At 40.0% G+C, this 22,475-nt stretch overlaps 1 protein-coding gene across 3 annotated transcripts in view; it reads left to right on the forward strand.

Moving 5' to 3' along the window:
* Positions 1-22,475, forward strand: part of DNAJC6 (DnaJ heat shock protein family (Hsp40) member C6) — a 150,422-nt gene that overhangs the window by 100,475 nt on the left and 27,472 nt on the right. For all 3 annotated transcript variants that reach the window (XM_012767142.3, XM_012767143.3, XM_012767146.3), the window contains exons 2-11: positions 573-723; positions 1,772-1,821; positions 1,929-2,077; positions 11,617-11,739; positions 15,824-15,957; positions 17,423-17,617; positions 18,517-18,634; positions 20,046-20,125; positions 21,045-21,238; positions 21,334-21,414. In XM_012767142.3, the coding sequence (XP_012622596.2) occupies positions 573-723; positions 1,772-1,821; positions 1,929-2,077; positions 11,617-11,739; positions 15,824-15,957; positions 17,423-17,617; positions 18,517-18,634; positions 20,046-20,125; positions 21,045-21,238; positions 21,334-21,414 (1,275 nt within the window). The remainder of the gene's footprint in view (positions 1-572; positions 724-1,771; positions 1,822-1,928; positions 2,078-11,616; positions 11,740-15,823; positions 15,958-17,422; positions 17,618-18,516; positions 18,635-20,045; positions 20,126-21,044; positions 21,239-21,333; positions 21,415-22,475) is intronic.

Consider the following 22,475-nt stretch of genomic DNA (forward strand, 5'->3'; position numbering starts at 1 on the left):
AAAGGGCAAAGGAGGGCCCTGGCCTCACTCTGTGCACCAGCATTGTTTGAAAGCAGTGTAATGCAGGCCACATGTGTAATTAAAATTTTCTAGGATCCACATTAAAAAAGTTAAAAAAGAACAGGTGAAGTTAATTTTAGTGGTAGTATACTTTATATAATTCAGTAAATCTAAAATATTATCATTTCAACATGTAATCAATATAAAAATACTGAGGCATTTTACATTTTTTTTTTTTTTTTTTTTGCACCAAGTCTGAAATGTGTTGTGTTTTATACTCACACAGCACATTTCAATTTGGACCAGCCATATTCCAAGTGCTCAGTTGCTACATGTGGCTAGCTGCTGCAATATTGGGCCGTGCAGCTCTGGAGACTTCTGTTCCTGGGACTCTGAGGACCAGCAGCATTGCTGCAACTCAGAGTCATTGCATTCGGAAAGCAGGACATAACTTTGAGGAACATCTGTCCCAGATGCCTAGAGAGACCGTCTGTGTATGTTTCAGGAATGAAGAGAGATTGGTTTTCAGTGTATTCTGTGCTATCACCTCCTTTTCTCTTTTTCCTTGGCAGGTGCCTCGTCTCCAGACATGGAGCCCAGCTATGGGGGAGGTCTCTTTGACATGGTAAAAGGAGGTGCAGGGAGGCTCTTTAGTAACTTAAAGGACAACTTGAAAGACACCCTCAAAGACACATCTTCTAGAGTTATACAATCGGTTACCAGGTATGCACATTCTTCCTGGTTAAGTCAATGGATCCCGGTGCCCTCAAAGGATCTGGTTACCTGCCAAATGCTTATCTGACACAAAGAGTGTCCATTTTGTGATATAATTGCATAGGATCTCATCAGCTGAGGAATGTCATTGAAGCCATCAAGTTGAGTCCTTTAGAAAATTCAAGCACAGGTCAGGACGACTCACTCATTGTTACATTAGTGTATAGTGTTTGCCACCCCTGGTTTTAGAATCAAACATCCTGGGTTCTAATGCAGTATCTGCCCTTGTTAACCATGTGGCCTAAGGCAAGTTAATTAACCTCTCTGAGTTTTAGTGTTTTACCCTGATAGGATTAGTGTCTTTGGTTGGTTTGAAGAGCTAATAATGCACATGCAGTCTGAATAAGCAATACCTGTGGGCTGTAATCAAAACAGAACATTGTTTTCATATCCTACTAGCCCTTTAAAATTCATTTAGTGGACGAAGTTTTCTACTCTTTCACCATCTAAAACTTCTTGCAAGCAGGCCATATGAATTATTTTTTATTCTTAGATATTAGAAAATTCTAGGGTCACTTTAATTTACAATATGCTGTATCAGATCATAAATTCAAATGATAAGTCTGATATATTATCTTTAATTTTCAACCAGGGCCTGGTAGGCAGAAAAAGGGTATCATTTATTCTTTCTCAATCACTTCTTCCCTACCCCCATAGCTGCTTACAATTATGGGATATAGTTCTGTGCAGGCAAAAAGGCTGGAACAATCAGTGTTAAAAATAAGCAAGGTTTTCCATTCTGAGACTGATTCTTTTCATGAAGTGGCATCTACGAGGGCATTGGGATGCACCAGTTGGAGTGGTATATTTATACCCCTGATGACGTGGGCTGCCTCCTCTTGATGATGTGTCCTTTTTAGAGAGAAGGGTTAGAGGGAAGTCAAAATATGCCCACTAGACAGAAGTGTCCCAATTCATGAGTACAGGTGATTTAAAGAAATTCATCTTGGCATATTTGGATCATTTTCATGAATGCCCTTTCTTTTCTCACCTTTAGCTACACAAAGGGAGATTTAGACTTCACTTATGTTACCTCCAGAATTATTGGTAAGTTTCTCATTTTTATTAACTCCTCTTTGGCTCAACTTTCAGTTGCTGCCCATTGCAACAGCAGACTTGTTTAACCCGTTTTCTTTCTGTGTGACTTCTCCTAGTGATGTCCTTTCCTTTGGACAATGTTGACATAGGATTCAGGAATCAGGTTGATGACATTCGGAGCTTTTTGGATTCCAGACATCTTGACCACTACACGGTGTACAATCTGTCACCTAAGTCTTATCGAACTGCCAAGTTTCACAGCCGGGTAAGGATTTTAGCCCTAGGATTGCACTTTTGAAGACGTAACAGGGTGTTTTTTTCACCCACAAGAGATCCTCAGAGCCTTTCCTTTAGGCATATGAAGCTGAAAAGCTGTAACACTCTCAACATTTCTATCCACAAAATAGTCATTAGGCAGTTATGAGATATTCTGAAGATTTTCCTTGGGTGAGGACATTTACAGGAAAATGTGTTCGTTAGTGAAATACCATCTAAGTTGGGGTCTTAGATCTGTTGGTGGTTGCTCCTTGACACATGATTCGTGAGGCTCAAGTGAATATAAAAATGCTACATATGGTAGTCGGTTAACCTTATACTGTAATACCAAGGCCTTTGACCTTTTCATATTGCTACTTGGGCATCAATATGAGGCAGTGGTGGCTAGACCAGTACAGAAACAGCAGTATTAACGGAAATATATTTCTGACATTCAGTAAAGGTGCCTCTTTCATAAGTGAAGGATAGCACATAAACAGTAATACTGTTCCTAATATTAATAGTGAGAGCTGCAGTCAGTATTCATAGAGCATTTACACTGTGATGAAAACTTTACATGTACTGTATCATTTAATTATCTCAACAGTCCTCTTAGGTAGATGGAGAAACTGAGGCACAAAGAGGTAAGGTAACTTGCCCGAGGGGCTTAAGGCTTGTGTTCTTAACTGTTACCCTGAGCTGACAGTGTTACTTGGAAACTCTGCATGATTCTTTTAAGGAACTTTTTGAACTAGGCAGAGAAATATTCCTAGTTTCAAGCTGGTTAAGAAACTATTTGAGCTGGCTTAGGTTTAAATCTGATGCCAAACTTGATATTCCTGGCTACTGAATTCTCCATTTTCCAGGCCTTTTCTGTCTTGAGAGCATCTTCAAATATTTTTAACTTAGCCTTTAGATACGATTGTGTCTGCAACTTCATCTGATCTATTAATAAATAGAAAAGCTCTCAATACATGGACCTTTAAACGTGAAACTTGCTTTCTAATGTGCAAAATGATAGCTGGTGGACAGTTTATGTTTCTAGGATCTCAGCTTTGGTGCTGGAACGCATTTTGCTCCAAATCCCAGTTACTATTGATAATCTCTGGGCCTCAGTTTCCAGATCTGTAAAATGCACAAGAAGGTTGGTCCATATGCTTTCTAAGACCCCGTCCTGCCCTAACATTAAATAAGATTTGGGAGAGTTTTGTTAAGGACTGGGTTTTTAGACTGTTCTAAGAACAGTCTCAAATTTTAGTGTGCATCAGAATCACTTGCAGGGCTTATTAAACACAGACTTTTGATTCAGTAGGATGGGGAGGAGTGAGACTCCACATTTCTAACAATTTCCTAGGAGTTGCTCCTGATGTTGCTGTGGGCAGCGTTCTTTGAGAAGCACTGGCAAAACCATTCTGAACTGGTTTGATCTAAATTGCCACTCTATAATGGAGATTATAAATGCAGCTCTTTAAAATCCACCGTAATAAACTAACCTTCCAACTTTTATTCCATTTATTCCATTCCTGATTCAGAGCAAGTGAATTAACATCAAACAAAAATATGGGTAGGTATTCTATTTCTAACTCAATGCAAATCTTTTGAGTTGATTTCTCTTACAGACTAAGTCAGTGCCATCATTTGCATAATTGAAGGACTGTGAAACATCCTCTATGATATTTCATAGAAATTTTATTTGATCTTGAAAGATCTGTGATAGTCTAAAACATTTTCCCTCTGAAAGTAAATAAAGATGTAATGTCATTAATAGAAGCATTCATGTATATGAAGATGTCTCTTTGTGTAGTCTTTATAAAAGGCAATTTCTATTAAGATATCTTTACAGAAAGGCATCTATCAGTGTAACTAAAGATTTTGTGATTGGACCTAACACTTTACCAAAGGAATCAGGAATTACATATTGAACATTTACCCTGGGCTGCTCTTACTTGCCCTGGAGGAGCAGAGACATGTTTATTTTATTTGATACTGAGAACAGTGCCCAACATGGCTAATCAGTGTTTCTTAAAAGAATGAATGTACCAAGAATTGTTGAATACTGTAGAGATAAAATAAATATTTGGTTCATGTTCTCAACACACTTAAGCCTAGGTGGAGAGAATACCCTGGACATTCTAGAGGCAAATACGAATAATATTTACAATAGCTTCTGAGGGAGATTAGTCAAGGGAGACAGCTGTGAGAGCTGGACCTTAAAGCCCCAGTAAGTCTTGTAGAAATGAAAGGAGTGAGGCCATTTCTTCTCTATGCAAATTGTAGAATGTGTCTTGTGAGGCTCTTCCTAATCTGGCTTCTACCTCCTTCTCTAGCTTCATCTATTGCTGTTCTTCATTGCCCAGAGACCCCAGGCTCCAAGCAGGGATGCATGTGCACACCCCCCAGCCCACCCTCCGCCACCACTCGCTGTCTCCTTGCATGAGCACCTCCTTCTCTCTAGAAAGGCACCCATGCCGCACACCATCCACCCCTTCTCTGTTAGCCCGACTTCGCCAAGGGGAGGATTTCCACCTGCCATGGGGCTTTTCCAAGTCTCTCCCCTGAAACACAGGATCACACTACATCTTTAGTCCTTCCCAGACAGTACCAGAATTTGGCAGAATGGGACTGGCTCCTCTGACCTGTCTCCCTCAACCCTCAATTGCATCTCAGAAAGACAGTCCCAAAGCCTTAGTATTTTCGTGTCAGCTCTGTTTTTGATTTGGCTTCGTCTCTTTTCAAACCCCTAGGCCTTTCTCTCCCTGGGACTAACACCGTAAATTGAATTGCATATCATTGTTTACATGATTTAGAAATGTTTTCTTCATTTTCCTCTTCCAGTCCATGAGGACTAGAGCCATTTCTGCCTCCTTCCAGTTCAGTGGAATGCTAAGTCTGCAATTAAACCTTATTTTAATGAATGTAGATGGCAGAGTCTTCCATAAATAACAGTGTTGGTAAAGACCAAACATGGGAACTGGTTTTATTTATAGACTCATGAGAGTCTGGCTCTGTCTGCATCCTATATTTCTGTGCCGTGAAACCTGGACTCAGTCACTTTATGCTTTATATGATTGTTGGTATATTTGGGGATGCAGGTGGAGGTGGTAGCAGAGACAGGCTATGTCCAGGAAGATTTTATTTTGCCTAGGGTCGTAACTCTGTATTTTGATTAGCTTTATGCTTAGAAGCCACACTGGCTGACGAGAATCATACGAAATAATCACATAGCAATTTCCTCAGTATTTGCATATGTGACAGGATGTTAAAATAGGACTCTCTGTTTAGTCTTAGTTTAGCAGAGGATCCAACTCAAGCCAATGCATGGCAGCCAGCCCTGCATTCAAAGTGAGGTGCTGGGATGCCTTAGTGAGGACTGCAAAGGAGGCAATGCACCTCAGTTTTTTGACTCTTCACAGACGTTAAGGAAATAAAAGTACTGATGCTAACAGTGAAGTCCTGGAGACCAATGAGGTGCATCATCTAAATCAGATGTTCTTAATCTGAGTTTAAAAGGCCCATGACTCCACTCTGTATTTAGATCCATTGGTGGGCTTTGGAGACTCTAGCCATCTGCTTCCACTCCTTTTAAAAATTTATTATGGTAAAATATACATAACATAAACATCCTTTCAACCATTTGAAAGTGTACAATTCAGTGGCGTTAATTATATTCAGTGTTGTGTAACCATCACCACTACCTATACTCAAACCTTTTTCATTATCCTCAACATACATACACACTATACTCATCTACTCTGTGTGTGTGTGTGTATCTATGTGGGTATACATGGGTTCTGTTTCTGCACAGAAGGTTTATAGCCATACTCCAGAATATTAGCAACTTCTACTTTATACATTTCTTGGTGTTGCTGTTGGCAGTAAATGGAAAACTGGGTGAGTGGACACTGAATCTAAACTGGCCCTGTTCTTAAGTTCTGATTAATGCTATTCCAATGTCATTCTGGCTCTCTTCCTCCCTCCGCCCACCTATGAAGGACAACAGGATGAAGGAGCCCTGTTAGTTAGCATAGAAACCAGTAGACTAGCTGTTTCTTTTAGACTCTTCCTCCCTGTTGATTATTTCTAAACCACATAATCTTGTAGGGTTTCTTTCCCATTGAGAACAACTTGATTTTCAGAAAATGTATTATCAACTTGGGTTTCTTAAAGAGCTCATGATTGAAGGCCAACTTATTCCCCCTCTTTCCTTCCAGAGCTCACCAAAGAGGTCACCGCAGCTCCTACTTGTTTCTGCTTTGGTTTGAGGTTGGTGGGGGGGATTGTCCATAGGGGAGTGACTTTACAGCTCATATTTCATCTATCCTTCTGCCACCAGGCATCAGAATCAGAATAGGAAATATGGTGTAGAAAAACAATCCCTGGCAAGGCATCCCTACATTCTAGTCATGCAGCCTTGCATGAATTGAATGCTTAGCCTTGGTAAAATATAGCCATGACTTGAAGCTGTAACCACTGAACAAATATAAGATGGAAATATTGTTAACAGTAAGTCATCAGACAACATAGTTTAATGGAGAGTACATAAATTTTATTTTTTAGATTGAGATGAAATCATACACTATATACAAATTTTAAACTTTCTTTTTTTTTTTTTTTTTTTTTTTTGAGACAGAGTCTTGCTCTGATGCCCAGGCTAGAGTGCCGTGGTGTCAGCCTAGCTCACAGCAACCTCAAAATCCTAGGCTTAAGCGATCCTCCTGTCTCAGCCTCCCAAGTAGCTGGGACTATAGGTGTGTGCCATCACACCTGGCTAATTTTTCTATTTTTTGTAGAGATAGGTTCTCACTCTTACTCAGGCTGGCCTGGGACTCCTGAGCTCAAGTGATCCTCCCACCTTGGCTTCCCAGAGTGCTAGAATTACAGGCATGAGTCACTGTGCCTGATCTAAACTTTTAAAAATAACCCTAGGTTCACATCTCAGCTGCTGTTCTTTCTGGGCAGGTCATTTTACCTGTCCTTAGACTCAGTTTTCTCTTGTGTAAAATGGGTATGACAATAAGAGTGTCTATCTCACAAGTGCTCTTTAAAAAACATTTTTTGTTGGTTTGTTGTAAGTAATAAATTTGATAGTGTCTTGGTTAGAATCAGCATTCAGTAAATGGTAGTTCTGACTAATGTTGATAATAATGAAATACCACAATAAATGATTGACTGAAATACTCTTGTCCTCCCCAAATGGTGTGAGATTCATCGAACGCTGGACGTGGCATTTCAGTCTGATTCCCTAAAGCCCCTTTGGCTCTTAGGCTTAGCAGATGGATGCTTCTGCCCATTTTTGTCTTGTGCTGGGCACGATGGAGAGATGAGAATGGAATGGCTTCCAGCCAGCGATGTTTTGGCCTCTCTCCCCAGTGGGTGGCATCACGCAGCCTTGTAATCCATGTGGTGTCCTCGACGCTCAGCAGCTCCAGGTGTCAGGGAGACTGGGGACAGCATCGTGAGGTGTCGTACGCCCAAGGGCTGCGCTTATCGCACGAAGCCGTGAACTCCAGAGAGCTACAAAAAGAGCTTGCAGTGATTGAATTCCTTTTTAAATTTTTTTTTTTTTTTGGTTTTGTTTATGCTTTCATGTTTTCCCCTTTTAGACAGAGCGCATGCTTTTAAAAAAATTCTAATTATATGTTTGCTTAATGTTGTATAATTATATATCAAGTAAATATATAATTATGGAGTACTTTAAATTAATATTATTTACTTGATTGATTTAATGATTCTGGAGCTATTATCCTATTGTGATAAGAATAATTTAGCCGACTTTTAGCTGAGACTCATTACAGATATTGACATTTGGTGTGTGTGGGAGTAACATGTAGTTTTTAAAACCCTTAAAAATATTGCCTGGAGAAACAAATTTCCTATGCTTTTATTTTATTGGAGTCTAAAAAAAAAACAATAAAATTGATTCACCTGTCTCTCCTCAAGATACTGTACATGTAGATAAATCTTATTATAAAAAGAGATTGCCAAATGGGGTTCATTCCTTTATTCTTTTACTCATCCAGTCACTCAGCAGATACCCACTGAGCACCTGCCATGCGAGCAGCACATGGACAGTGGACGCTGGGGTTACAGAAATGAATAAATTATGGTCTCTCTTCTCATGGAACTCAGCGTCTAGAAGGGGAGACAGATATAAACAGTTAATTCGGTACAGCTTAACAATAAGCTGGCACTTACTACGTTTAGGTTGTGCTACTTAATTCTTACACCAATTTTTATAATGCCCTTTTATACTTTCTACACAAGAGAATTGAGGCTTGGAGAGGAAGTACCTTGCCCAAAGTTTGTCTGTCAGGTAGTGTTAGGATGGGGACCTCATGGGGAGCTCGTGATGCGGGTTGGAGAAAGAATTCTCACACCAAGAAAGAGAGAGAGAAAGAGGGAGAGGTGCCCCGGCACTGAAGAAAAGGTAGAGGGTAGGAGGGTAGTGCTGGGGCGGTTGAAGAAAGTAGCTTGTTGCTTTTAAAGGGTAAAAATGGATCCCCCCCGCTTCAGCAGATGGATAACAGAAGCGGCAGCAAAGTTGTCGCAGGTGTTCTTTATTTTCTCTGTGAGGCTGACTTTATCTGAGTCCTGGGATTCTGGTGCTGGTGGAAACCCAGGTGGGAAGTCCACACCCCTACTGTCTGCTTAGGGCTCTTCAAGGCTATGAAAATGAAACTCTTAGAGAGAACAAGTTAGGCCACAGGTGTTTTAATCACAGCACAGGGCAGTTGTCCTGTGAGTTTTTTCTTTAAAGGGGCAATTATGTGCTGTGAGTTTATTTCCTCTGCTTTCTGTTTGATAGTTTATTTTCCTCTGTTAGATAGGTTGTTGGTGAGGTCACCTTTCAGGTAGTAAGTGGTAAATTCAAGGTGAAAACCCAGCCTGTGGCCTTAACCATGTTGCTCTACTGATTAAAGCTGTAATAATAGGTAAAAATAGACAAGGGCCTAAGTACAAAGATGACTAAACATTTCTGTGTTTGGGTATTAGAGAAACTGTCAGAGATAAAAGAGCACTTGAACTTGGGGTTTTGAAGGATGAATGGAAGTTTACCAAGGGAAGAAAAAGCATCGCAGACAGGAAGCAGCTTGTACAAAAAATGTACATTTTATAATTCTTCTGACAGCAAAATTTATCTTCCCAGTTATTTTATATTTTTAGTCAACAGGTCCTTCCATTCCTTGAGAACACATCAATAGGAAATACATTTGGGGGTAAAGATTGAGTCAGAAACAGCCCTAAATCATGTTGGGTAAAAGGGGTAAGCCGTTACAGAGGCCCAATACTGGATCACCCTGGATTGTTTGGTAGCTATGTCAAGCACTTTAAATAATAAACTATACCTGTCATTCCAAAAGATATATGAAAATGGGTAACCTGGAAGGTGCCCAGCCACTGCCCCACAACCATCTTATAGAAAAAAGTTACAATTTGACCAAAAAGAATGAGCTTTCTTGGCAGCCCCAGAGAGAAAAACTTCACATGTTTGCTTTCAGACGTCAGCTCTACAGAAACCACAGAAAATTTCCCACTTGTGTTTTCATTAGTTATTATCTGGTTACCATTAAAGGGCCAACCAAACTGTCTTCCTGCCTCCCTTTCCCGTCAAACATAAGGAATTTGTGACATTTGTGTTTTCTTAGGGCAGTGGTGTCAATATTCTGATGACACCATCCATACATAACCAGTTCTTGCTCCAAAATTCCCTGTCTTAGTAAATGGCGCTTGCTTCTATCCTCCGATCCAGCCATGCAAGCCGGAAACCTGGGAGTCATTCTTGACTCTTTCCTCCCTGACTCTCTCTTAGGTCCACCCCTTCACATGCATGCATGGCCACCATGTGATCCACAGCCGAGTCCTGTGTCCAGGTGTCCCGAATCTCTCAAGTGTGTCTGCACCCCACTGCACTCAGCTGGACTGAGCCACCTTGATCCCTTACTTACTCTCCTCACCAGCCTCCTCACTGGTGTCTTGCCTTCGACCTCTTGTCATCCTGCTCCCTTCTCCATAATGGGGCTTGAGAGATCTTTGGAAAATGAAGATTTGAGGCCGGGTGCAGTGGCTCACGCCTGTAATCCTAGCACTCTGGGAGGCTGAGGTGGGCGGATTGCTCAAGGTCAGGAGTTTGAAACCAGCTTGAGCAAGAGCAAGACCCTGTCTCTACTATAAATAGAAAGAAATTAATTGGCCAACTAATATATATATATATAGAAAAAATTAGCCGGGCATGGTGGCACATGCCTGTAGTCCCAGCTACTTGGGAGGCTGAGGCAGGAGGATTGCTTGAGCCCAGGAGTTTGAGGTTGCTGTGAGCTAGGCTGATGCCACAGCACTCACTCTAGCCTGGGCAACAAAAGTGAGACTCTGTCTCAAAAAAAAAAAAAAAAATGCACATTTGAGAGAGTCACTCTCCTTAAATATTCTCCTAGCTCCTTAACAAGGCCTTGTAACTCTTGGTATACAAGACTTCATTCCTTTTTTTAAAACTTTGGCCGGCTCTTTCAGACCCTAAGGCTTAGTGTTAGCAGTTACCTGATAAAATAACAATAATAATTACTAACATTTATTGATCACTTTGTACGTGTCAGATACTGAGCTAAGACTTTGAAGTACATTCTTATGTAATATACACAGCCCTGTGAGGTATGTAGGTAGGTACTGTTCACCACACTTTATGAAGAAAGGAAGGCTGAGAGAGGTCATGATGTTTGTTCAAATCTAAGCTTCTCCTTATTGTTTATTAGTTAAGTTAGAAAATACCTAATCAACTGAGGCTCATGTCCAGAATTTTGCAGCAAATTATAATTGCAACCAGTATGCTGCTGTAGCATGATGATTTATATTCAGAAGACCTGGGCTGTAGTACTGGTGCTGATCTGCAGTGTGACTTTGGGCAAGACAACCTCCAAGAGTCAGTTTTTTAATTTTCAAAATGAAGATCATATTAATACCTGTCTGAAATGATTATTGCAGGAATCAGAGCCAAGTAGCATTCCTAGAACATAGTTGATGCTCCATAATGTGTTAAATGAATGAAAATGCTGAAGGCCCTGCCTGTGAATTGTGTGTCCCTTCATTAAAAGTGAACAAGTAAGATCATTGCTCAAGTCTGCCTTTGGCTCACTCTGTAGCACTTTTCATATTATCATGAGAGCTGGGATAAAATTAGGGATAGTGCAGGATTTGTAAGATAATCCTGTAATTAAGCATTTATTGGGGAGATCAAAGCATTTTATACTTAGTAGAAATTAAATTATATATAACCTTACAGAATAGAAAAAATCCAAATATGTAGTTGAAATGGTCTAATCTAATTTCAGGTGTATTTCAAAATGTGTTTTCATATCTTTACTGAAACAGAATTCTTTACTTAAAAAAATTATTGTGTTAAACACCTCTTCTTTTTGCATTGGACCCTGCTCCCAACTCTTCCTGGCTATGTTAAAAGAGGATATATCACTTGCAGAAGAAATTCTTTGGTGTGGTACCCTCTTATGGCGATAAAGTTGCTGGGAGAATTCATTTCCTTTTGCTGTGTTCCCTTAGGTCTCAGAATGCAGTTGGCCCATCAGACAGGCCCCCAGTCTGCACAACCTCTTTGCTGTGTGTCGGAATATGTATAACTGGCTACTACAGAATCCCAAAAATGTCTGTGTTGTCCACTGCTTGGTGAGTAACCTTTTGTTGTTGGTGGTGTTGATGGTTTGGTTTGGTCAAGTACAGATGGCCCTGTACAGAACGGTGGGCAGGTCATATTTGAGTTCAGTAGGATTCACTGAGCCCATACTCAATAAGTATTCATTATTTTTGGCTTAAAGCTTGAGTACTAATGGGAGAGGCAGATGTGTACACAACCCACATAATGCGGGGACTCTAGAATGTGGCAAGTATTATAAAAGAGATAGAAACAAGAGTTGTGGCTGCCCGGGTAATAATGCCATTGAGTTTTGTGTGAACGAAATTGAAATAAATATATTGGCATATTTATTTTTTATTCCTATTTGTGTTTGAATAAAAATAAAAGAAAAAGACACTGATGCCTTTGAAAGAAGTCACATAGATATTTTAGAACAGTTCCTGGTGAGACTGATGATTTTTCTGACTACTGACTTCCTAGAGTTCCCCAGCCCTTTTTGGACGTCTTGGTTATCCTGTGAAACTCAGCTTTAGGTAAAATCTTTCTGACTTGTGAGCATTTTCACAATATGGAGATTCATTCTCACAGTGTCTAAATGTCTTCTGTGGCATTTACAATTTAATACCCTGCATCATCATGAATTCTTCTCCTGCCTGTTTTGCCACCAGACTATTAGCATCTTGCAGGAAAGAACTGTGCCTTTCTTACCTTCATACCCCAGGCATGAATGTTTGAACAAGTGCTTGAATACATTAACAGATGAATATGCAAATGGAATCTCAGCATAAATGCTGGAAATATTCATTGCTTCTATAGACTTTAGGATGTATTTTTTTGCTCTAATATTACTCGATGATTTCTTACCCCCAGCCTTTTCTTGAGGGCTAGCTGGCTAAAATAGGGAAGAAAGCTGACGATCAGTTTTTCATCTTTCTACTTCATTTCCCCTAAACTCTTGGCAATAAAGGAAAACCACTTGGTATTTGTAGAAATCTTGTGTTAAAGACCAAACAGTTTTCTTTTCCAAGGCACAACAGATTGTGCAACTGAACATTTAGGGACTAAGCAGCTATAAACACCTTGGTGATTTTCTCAAGAATTTTTTAAAAGTGCAGGGAACCTATATCTGACAACTACATAAGGAAGATGGCTTGATAGAGACCTCTAAGGACATGGTCATACAGAATAAAAATGCAACGAAGAAGAAGAAAAAAAGAGGCAAACAAATGATTATGGTTCCACAAAATATATGCTCTGTAGGCTCACTTGCAAGGGACATGCATAATTTGGATGTCTATGCCAAGTCTTTGGGAAATGAAATTGAAGCTGGGAGTGGGAGCTATTATTTTTATCTTAGCATACAACAAAATTATAAAAATAATAAGCACATACTAGTCTTTTAGTTAAAAAATTAAAACTTTTAAAAAGACCTGCATGATGGAGAAAAGGAGGGAACACATATTCAAGAGCCACAGATTTGTTAAAAGAGGCTTAGGAAGCCTAAATTCTAAAAAGAATTAAGATTGAGAAAAATGTCTTTTAGAAGAAAATTATGTTTGGAATAAGGACAACAACAAATTCTTGAGGCATATAATATAATCTTAACTCCTTTATTCTGTCTCCTTTATCAGAGGGAGCAAACATCAATCTAGAAAAGATGTAACAATGATAGTTAAGAGAAAGCTGATAGGTAGTGAGATAGTACGAGAGCCCCATAGGTCTTAAAATTAATTCACTCTCTAGATTTGAATTGTGTGACACATTGCTGCAAACACTTGGAGAAGCAGTTATGGATTTCTTGTGTACCATGAGGAAACAGGAAGGAGAGGTGCCAGGCAAATGAAGAGGGGAGATACTCCTCCATAGATGGACAAGGTTGATCCTGGAAAGTTATATTCTGCTGAGCCTGATAGTAATTCAAGGCAAAATTCTAGTAAATTTTTGTACTGATTATTTTACACTCTTAGAAAAAAAAGGAGTCCCTATTGGTTCATTATGATCACACACATCAAACCAACAGAACACTTCACAACATGCTTAATAGACTAACTGAGATAGTTTATTGGATACCTGAAAGATATTTCTCAGTTTCCTATGGTGAAGATGGAGACATTTGAGCTAGGTTGTTGTACATTTAGTTGAGTTATGGCTGACTATCTGCTTCCAAAGGTATGTGATTAATGGATCAGCATCCTCCTGGGAGAAGGTTTAATTTAGTCACCCAAAGTTTTAATCAACAGCTTGACGAAGATGTGGAAATCAAGTTTACCAGTTTTGTTAGAATCGTGAGGGTCACATATGAATCTGGATTTAAAAAGTTTTTACAGGTCGATCATTTAACGAAAACTAACAATGTGAAATTAAATACAAGATACATGTAAAGTCCTGAATTCTGATTCTAAAAGATTAAACATCTGTTAATCTATTAGCTTAACAGATCCTCTGGAAAAAAATCTAGGGGTTTTAGCAGACAGAGAGATGACTAAGAGCTTATGGCGTGATTTAACCTACATTCATACTAGTTTGGGCTGGGGTTATGTTAATAAAAGCATAGTGCCCAGACTAAGGAAAATGATATTTTCCCTCTAGTTTGGTCAGAATGCATCTCATATCTTATGTTTCACATCCCGGCAACACACCTAAGGTGGTTGTTTTAAAACTTGCGTCTGTTTAGAAGAAGTGCACTAAATGTTATCTATTAACATGGGATATGAAATGAGGAAGAACTGAAGGGATTGGGTTTGTTTTGAATGGGAAATAGAAGTGTTAATGGAAAGGGAGGATATTTCAGATATGTGAAGAGCTGTCACAGGGAGAAAGGAGTGGATTTATTTTTTGTCATTGAGTGGAAGCTATGGAGGAATAGAATTCAACTCAACATATTCAGTATAAGGAAGCACTCTGTAAACTGAAATGGGCTACTTCAAGTATCAGTAATCTTGCTGTCACTGAAAGTGCCCTAGAAGAGTCTGAGTCACCATCTATAGAGATGTTCTTGGATGTTGTCTTAGTCAGCTTGAGCTGCTGTAACAAAATACCATAGACTGGGTGGCTTAAACAACAGAAATTTATTTTTGAAAGTTCTGGAGGCCGAGAAGTCCAAGATCAAGGTGCCTGCAGATGTAGTGTCTAGGGAGGGACTGCTTCCTGGCTGTCTTCTTCTACCCTTACATTGGCCCAGGAGCAGAAATAGAAGAAAGCAAGCTCTGATGTCGCTTTTTATAAGAGCACTAATCGCATTCATGAGAACTCCACTCTCATGACCTAGTCACCTCCTGAAATCTCTACCTCCTCATACTGTCACATTGGGGTTAGGATTTCAATATAAGAATTTTGGGAGGATATAAACATTCAGGTCACAACAGATTTATTTAGGTGAGACTTCCTTTTTTGAGACAGTGTCTTACTCCGTTATCCAGGCTGGGGTACAGTGGTACAATCATAGCTTACTGCAACCTCGAACTTCTGGGCTCAAGTAATTTTCCTGCATCAGCCTCCTGAGTAGCTGGAACTAGAGTTGTGCGCCAGCACACGTGTCTAATTTTAAAATTTTTTGTAGAGACAGGGTCTTGCTATGTTGCCCGGGCTGGTCTTGAACTCTTGGTCTCAAGCGATCCTTTTGCTTCCGCCTCCCAAAGTGCTGAGATTACAGGTGTGAGCCACTGCACCTGGCCCAGCTTCTTTATTTTATATGAATCTAGGAGCATACTTTGGGAGAAATACATATATAGCATATTTCAACAAGCAACATTTACCTTACCTGTGAGGTCTTTACTTCCAGTCCTAAATGAGAAGACTATGGCTATTATTTTTGGTGCAACAAGTCCCAAGTTACTTTGAAGATTACCTTATTTTTCAGTAAATAGATGCAAATAAAATTTACTGGGCTTCTTAGGTTAGTACAGAGTCAATTTTATCCTAAGAATAAGTCTTTTCTTATTGCTTTGTGATTTATATAGCTGGAAAAGATTTTGGTTTTCAAGTCAACCATTTTGAAGTAAAAGGCACCCGTACCTAGTTAAGAGGATTTCTCCTCTTTCTCTCTCTTCATTTCTCTTACTGGAGAATGGCCAATTTGATCATGTTCATGATGAGTTTATGCATTTTCTTTGAAAGGATGGACGGGCAGCATCGTCAATTCTGGTTGGTGCTATGTTCATTTTCTGTAATCTCTACTCTACTCCTGGCCCAGCGGTTCGATTGCTGTATGCAAAGCGACCAGGAATTGGACTTTCGCCTTCCCACAGGAGGTAAAGTAAGCTAGAAGCAGTGAAGACACAGACGTGGTCTAATTGCTATCCATGCACTGTTTGAAATCTGTCTTGTAGATGCTTTCATAACTTTCTTTTAATTTATCTGGCATTACCCTAAACCATGGAAAAAAAATTGAATTGGATTAGGATGTTGGGTTTTTATAAAGTTTCATAAGCCCCCCCAATATGAGAATCTATGCTTTTAAAATTAGAAGGAAATTTTAAATAAAGAATACTTATGTCCACTTCCCTCAATTTACAGATGAGGAAACTGAGATTCAGACAGGTCGTGATTTGCCCTAGGTCTTAAAATACCTAATGGACACAGCCAGAACATCATCCTTCATCCCAAGCTCTAAGACCAGACCCTTTTTGTTTCACTACACAGATCTTTATTGAAATACTAGCAATAGATGATTATACTTACCAATGATGTTCATCCTGTGGCAGACACGGAAGGAATTTGAAGTACAAAACAACCGGAGCTCATGTTACTCTTGATGAAAATCTTTCTTTCAGTAGTTAATTGCTTGTGATAGGATAATGGATGCTATGTTATCATAAAACTAAGTGAAAAGACGTGGTTCTTCAATTTTATTCAAACTATACCACAGCTCCAGTGTTCAAAATAGGATCTCCTATTTCCAGTCTTCCTACACATTTTCAAATTAAGCATAATGACCTTTGAAGAAAAACTTAATTTCTAAAACTTCATAATTTTATATGCAATGATAAGAAAGAATCCTAACATGTATTTTTTAAAATTTAATATTTATACTCCCATCTTCTAACATATGACTTCCCTAGGACACTAACCTGAGGGTCTACTAGTCTTTTAGAAATCTCACTTGTTCACTTGTGAGACCTCTTAAGAGGTTCCCCCTGGGCATTTTGCTCAGGCTGGTCATGCTGCTTTGGAACTCCTGGTCTCAAGCGATCTTCCCTCTTCAGCTTCCCAGTAGCTAGGATTATAGGTGTACCACCATGCTCAGCTCTTTTTCTTATTTAAATTGTATCTCCTTACTTTTTTGAATTAAAAGCGTTTCTGAGGAGAAAATTCTAAATTGTATCCAAAGCCAGGTTTTAGCTGCTAAGTTTAATCTTCTAGATAAACTAGGAATAGATGTTCAAATATTGAGCTAGTGTAAAGCTCCCAGCAGCTTTTTGATTTAATAAATATGCTCATTATCGGTTCTTTGGGGAAGTACAGCAACCTCAATAGATAAAATATTTCCTAAATTATTGGCTGCATTCTCTCTTTTTTCTTTTTTCTTTTTCTTTTCTGGCAAAGGTAGAGAAAGATGCATTCTCTTTTGCTAGTCAGTGTTTGAGAAATTAACAGAGTAAATGTTTATGGTAACTTAATAATTTGTAAGGACAAACTTTTGCTATCTTCATCACAAAGATCGCTTGTTTCTCCTGGTGTGATGGGCCCCAACAGAGTGGCAATCTTCTGTTTCAGATACCTGGGCTATATGTGTGACCTACTAGCAGACAAACCCTACCGCCCTCACTTCAAGCCTCTCACAATTAAGTCTATCACTGTCAGTCCAATACCCTTTTTTAACAAACAGAGGAACGGATGTCGCCCTTACTGTGATGTGCTGATTGGAGAAACCAAAATATATTCAACCTGCACAGATTTTGAACGAATGAAGTAAGTCATGATACTTTTCTTCAGTTCTTCTTGTGCACTGCTCAATTCCTGTATAAGTTGGATCATCTTCTTCCTGCAAGACTATAGCATTGTGAAATGGCTGATAGGTATTTAAAAAGTTCAATCTCAGTGGTAATCATAGAAAAGGACAGCTAAATCAAGGGATTTCATGGCCCCTTTTCAAGTCAAATGTCAGTACAGATTAAGGGACCAGCACGAGCTGTAATGAAGGTAAGACAGTGGTGGGGATCAAAGGACCTGGTCATTAAAGGAGATGGTCTTGATGGGATTCGGTGAGGGTGGTGGCAGAGACAGTGATGAATGAGAGTAAGCAACTATGTAGATGGTGATATAATGAAAGAAGGTATAGAATCCATAACAAAGAGCAAGTGCCAGTGGGAGTTTGTAGAGAGTGTGGAGAGAAAGGAGTGGGTAGTAACATAAATTGAAATTAGTTTGGAACAGATTGAATTTGGGGATTGATACCTAAGACCCTCACTGAGCATGACATTTCTGTTTCTATACTGATCTCGATTGGATTGTTTTTTCCTTTTACCTCTGCTTTTACTATTAATTTAAGGTTAGGAAAAGGCAAATATTCCAGGGCTAGATGCATGCATGGAGAACAAGAGATCTGCAAAGCAGCGATGGGCAGTTGCACTGTTTGGAAGTCCAGGTGGATGCAAAGAGAGCCCCTGGCATCAGACCAGCTCCATCCCATTGCAGACCCAGTTGGCACAAGCTGCAGTCCTGTTTTTGTTCAAGATAGGAAGTGGTTTCTGGGTCTAGGCCTGGGAAAACAGGTCCCTTGCCCAGAGCCACAGGGAACTCCACCTGTGTCTGTGTGATTGTACCAGATTGAACTCTCTTTCAATGTACGTTTTGGTCTCTGTTTAAAGAGAGTACCGTGTCCAAGATGGAAAAATCTTCATTCCCTTGAACATCACTGTGCAAGGAGATGTGGTCGTGTCCATGTATCACTTGAGGTCAACCATCGGGAGCCGGCTGCAGGCTAAGGTATGGTTTCAGGAAGAATCGGGTGTAAACTCATCTGAGTCTTTAAAAGGAATATTTCTGACTCTTTTCTCCACGTCCCTTTGGGCTTGAATGGCTTGTGGTTTTAGAATGAGAAAGAGCCTTTAAAGATTGCTCATATTCATCTCCTTTATCTTATAGGAGAGGAAACTGAGGCTCAGAGAGGCTGTGACTTTCCCAAAGTCTTTGGCATGATGGTAACTGTGCCAGAGGAGGCAGCCCTTGAACTTTTAGCAAACCATGCTTTTTAGAAGCTGGGTCTTTCTTACAGTGTCCCACTTGGATTAGTGTAAGGGGAGAGATTTCTACTAAGGATGTGGAATTCAATGATTTTTTTTTTCAATTTTTTTATTGAGATAAAATCCACATAACATAAAAGTCACCCTTTAAAATTGTACGATGTGATACAGTAGTTTTTAGTATAATCAAAGAGTTACGCAATCATCACCACTATCTAATTTCAGAACATTTTCATCACTCCCCTGTACCCATCAGCAGTCACTGCCCATTCCTCCTCCCCCATCCCCTGGCAACCACTAATCTATTTTCTGTCTCTATGGATTTGCTTATTTTGGGCATTTCATGTAATGGAATCATACACTATGTAGTCATTTGCAGCTGGCTTCTTTCACTTAGCATCATGTTTTTGAGGCATACCATGTTATAACATGTGTCTTTATGTCATTCCTTTATATGGCCAAGTAATATTCCATTGTATGTCTATATCACATTTTATTAATCTCTTCATTAGTTGGTGGACATCTGGACTATTGCCACTTTTTGGCTGTTAGGAATAATGTTGCAAATAATTGCATTTTAATTCATTAGACGTTTTTTGCTAAGTGTACGTATGCTTTGTGATAGCCATTGCCTAGGTGTTTAGGATTGACAAGAACAAAACTGTTTCTGTCTTTAAGAAATTCACGCTTGCAAGCAAAGTTCACACAAGGACAAATATCCACAATACCACATTAGAGGGAGGATGAGGTGCTATAATGGGAGTAGTTTGTTTTAGCCAGTGGTGGCCTAGAAAGTCTGCAGAGAGGATATGACCCTTCATGGTGGCCTTTGAAGGATGGGTTGCTTGGGTTGGAGCAGGGCGTCCTGGGTAGAAGGCATCAAAGTGAATCAAAGTACGGCAACGTGCACGAATGTGGAAAAACATGGGACATTAGTAGATGAGGACATGGCTTGCCAAGGCAGAGTTCATGGAGAGGAGAGGTTGGAAATGAAGCTGAGCAGGTTCTGAGCAGAGAGGTTTCTTAATATTCAGAGTAAACAAAGATTCAGATGTAGAAATAATTGAAGGAGCCTGGCTCCCCCAAATCTAATCTTTTGATCCCATTTCCTTGTCACTGATCAATCGTAATGTGCTTCTCTCGTGTATTTTTAGGTGACCAACACGCAGATATTCCAGCTTCAGTTTCATACAGGATTCATACCACTGGACACAACGGTTTTAAAGTTCACCAAGTAAGTACTGCCTGGGCCAAAAGTCAGTGTCAGTCAGTGCGGCCGTGACATGCGGAGGCGCGTGGCGCTGCGCTGCCATATCCCCCGGAATCCCACGCTCCCGGGCCGCTGAGTGTAGCTTGGCAGCTCAGAGAGGCTGGACGCACTTGAAATTTTTCAGCTGGGTGTGACTAGTCTTGAGAGCTACAAACAGATCAAAGACTTCACATAGAAGGGTCTAAAATTCCACGTAAGGAAACAAGAGTAAACAAAGAGGGGGAAAAGTATCACTGCTTTTGAGGCTTTGCATCTGTGTGTCCCTTTGTGTTTTCCCGCAGGGGTGGCAGTGCAGACAGCGGTGTGGTAGGAGCAGTGACCACCAGAGTGGATGCCTGGCCATGGCTCTGAAGCAGGGTTCTGGAGGATCCCCCTGCCAGACATTACCCTGCATCCTATGTGGTCTAGGAACTCAGGGGGCGGCTGAAGCTGGGTGATAGGCAAGGGTTGCCGGGGCCAGGATAGGGGTGGAGACGTTCAAGGGCTCATGCTGGTAGCTGTGGGCCCTTTTCACTATTTTAACAACCAATTGGACCATGCCAGTGCATACTGATCAATATATCTGGCCTGCTTTCTAGAATGATTTTATATGCATTAGCGTCCAAATTCTGTGTTTCTTTTTTTTTTTTTAATTTCATTTATTTCCTATCCTCAAAATTCAACTTGAGAAACTCTCTGAGCAGGGATTATTCTTCTCTTTCTTTAGATGAGGAATCTGAAGCTCAGGAAAGTCAAGTAACTTATCTGATTATGATTGAGTCTTCCTTAGAAATGTGCCTCAAAGTTAACCTAAGAGTTAACCTATGCTAGTTTCTGTGTTGGACTCCATGTTGGTCCCATTGTTTTTCATTGACCCAATTTTTTTTTTTAAATTCCTCTTTAGGCCAGAGTTAGATGCATGTGATGTACCAGAAAAGTATCCTCAGCTATTTCAGGTGACACTGGATGTAGAACTACAGCCCCATGACAAAGTAATAGACTTAACCCCACCGTGGGAACATTACTGCACAAAAGATGTCAACCCCAGCATCCTCTTCTCTTCTCACCAGGAGCATCAGGATACGCTGGCCTTAGGAGGTATGAATTCTTTCAAGACGAAGCCCCTCTATTATTTGCCACATTGAACTAATTTCCTGTGTTTCATTGATGCTGCATGGCCTTTTGTCTTCCAGGACAGGCTCCAATAGATATCCCTCCAGACAACCCCAGGCATTTCGGGCAAGGCGGTTTCTTTGCCTCTCTCTGTTGGCAAGGTACTTACAAGCGTTTCTTTAAGTTACGTGGTTTGATGATTAAATTATGTGGCTCTTCTATAAAAATGATTAGCCCTAGAAGCAGCCTAGAGCACAGCAGCAAACAGAAGCCATCCAAGTTGCTCCTTCCCACGCATTCCTTTTTCAAGTCAGGCAACTTACCTACTTTCAACTCCACAGACGCTCTTATACTGATGCAAAAGGCCATTTTAAGCTGAATTCTAGCTTCACTCTCTATGCCGTATTTTGGGTCACATCTTTCCTGGTTTGACAAATAAGTGTGATGTTTTCTAGGATTTCTTTTAGGCTGTTGCCAGTACAAAGAGATTCATAAAGGAGTCTATCTCCTGGCCTTAAATATTCTAAAAATACAATATTGAGCATTTCTTCCAGAGAGCTATAACCAGTTTCAGGGCAGAACTGAGCTTACTCTGGTGCAGGGAATGCATGTACTTGACCTGTAATGTCTCTGCTACTTGCTTGACAACCACAGCAGTCATCAGGGCTCGATCACTGTAGTCTTTTCTCTCAAACCTAGAGATATTTTCAGAATTCTTCTCAATATAACACTTCTAGCCACTACCAGTCAGTAGACTGGTATTGGCCTCCTAATCAATGCCCACTGGCCATCTTTGCTTTAGAATTGTCTGTGGTTACCTGCAAGGTTCAGTGTAGAATTGATTAGTTGGGACTTTCTGAATGAAAGAGGTGGAAAACTGGCTTTGGTGACGGTCTATTTGAAATTCTCCTGATTGGCCTTCCTCCAGTGTGAGAAATATGAGACAGTATTCCTGTTGCCTACAGAAGTTTTCAGTGTTTGGTGAAAAAATTGTTCATAAAATTTCTTTGAATTGAAGGGCTTACTTTCATAATTTTCTTCTGAGAAATGCATCTAGCAACTTCTCAAACTTAAGAAAACCTGGTGATATCTAGACAACAGGTAGACTTTTCAGCTCCCTCTTGGTTTTCCTTACCTCTTACCTTCCTCATAGTAAGGACTTTTAATACAACTTCACTCTTACCTCTCCACTACCATTTTAATGAAAAATTTAGAAATGATT

Source organism: Microcebus murinus, chromosome 2 (genome assembly GCF_040939455.1).
Source record: "Microcebus murinus isolate Inina chromosome 2, M.murinus_Inina_mat1.0, whole genome shotgun sequence".
Classification (NCBI taxonomy): Eukaryota; Metazoa; Chordata; class Mammalia; order Primates; family Cheirogaleidae; genus Microcebus; species Microcebus murinus.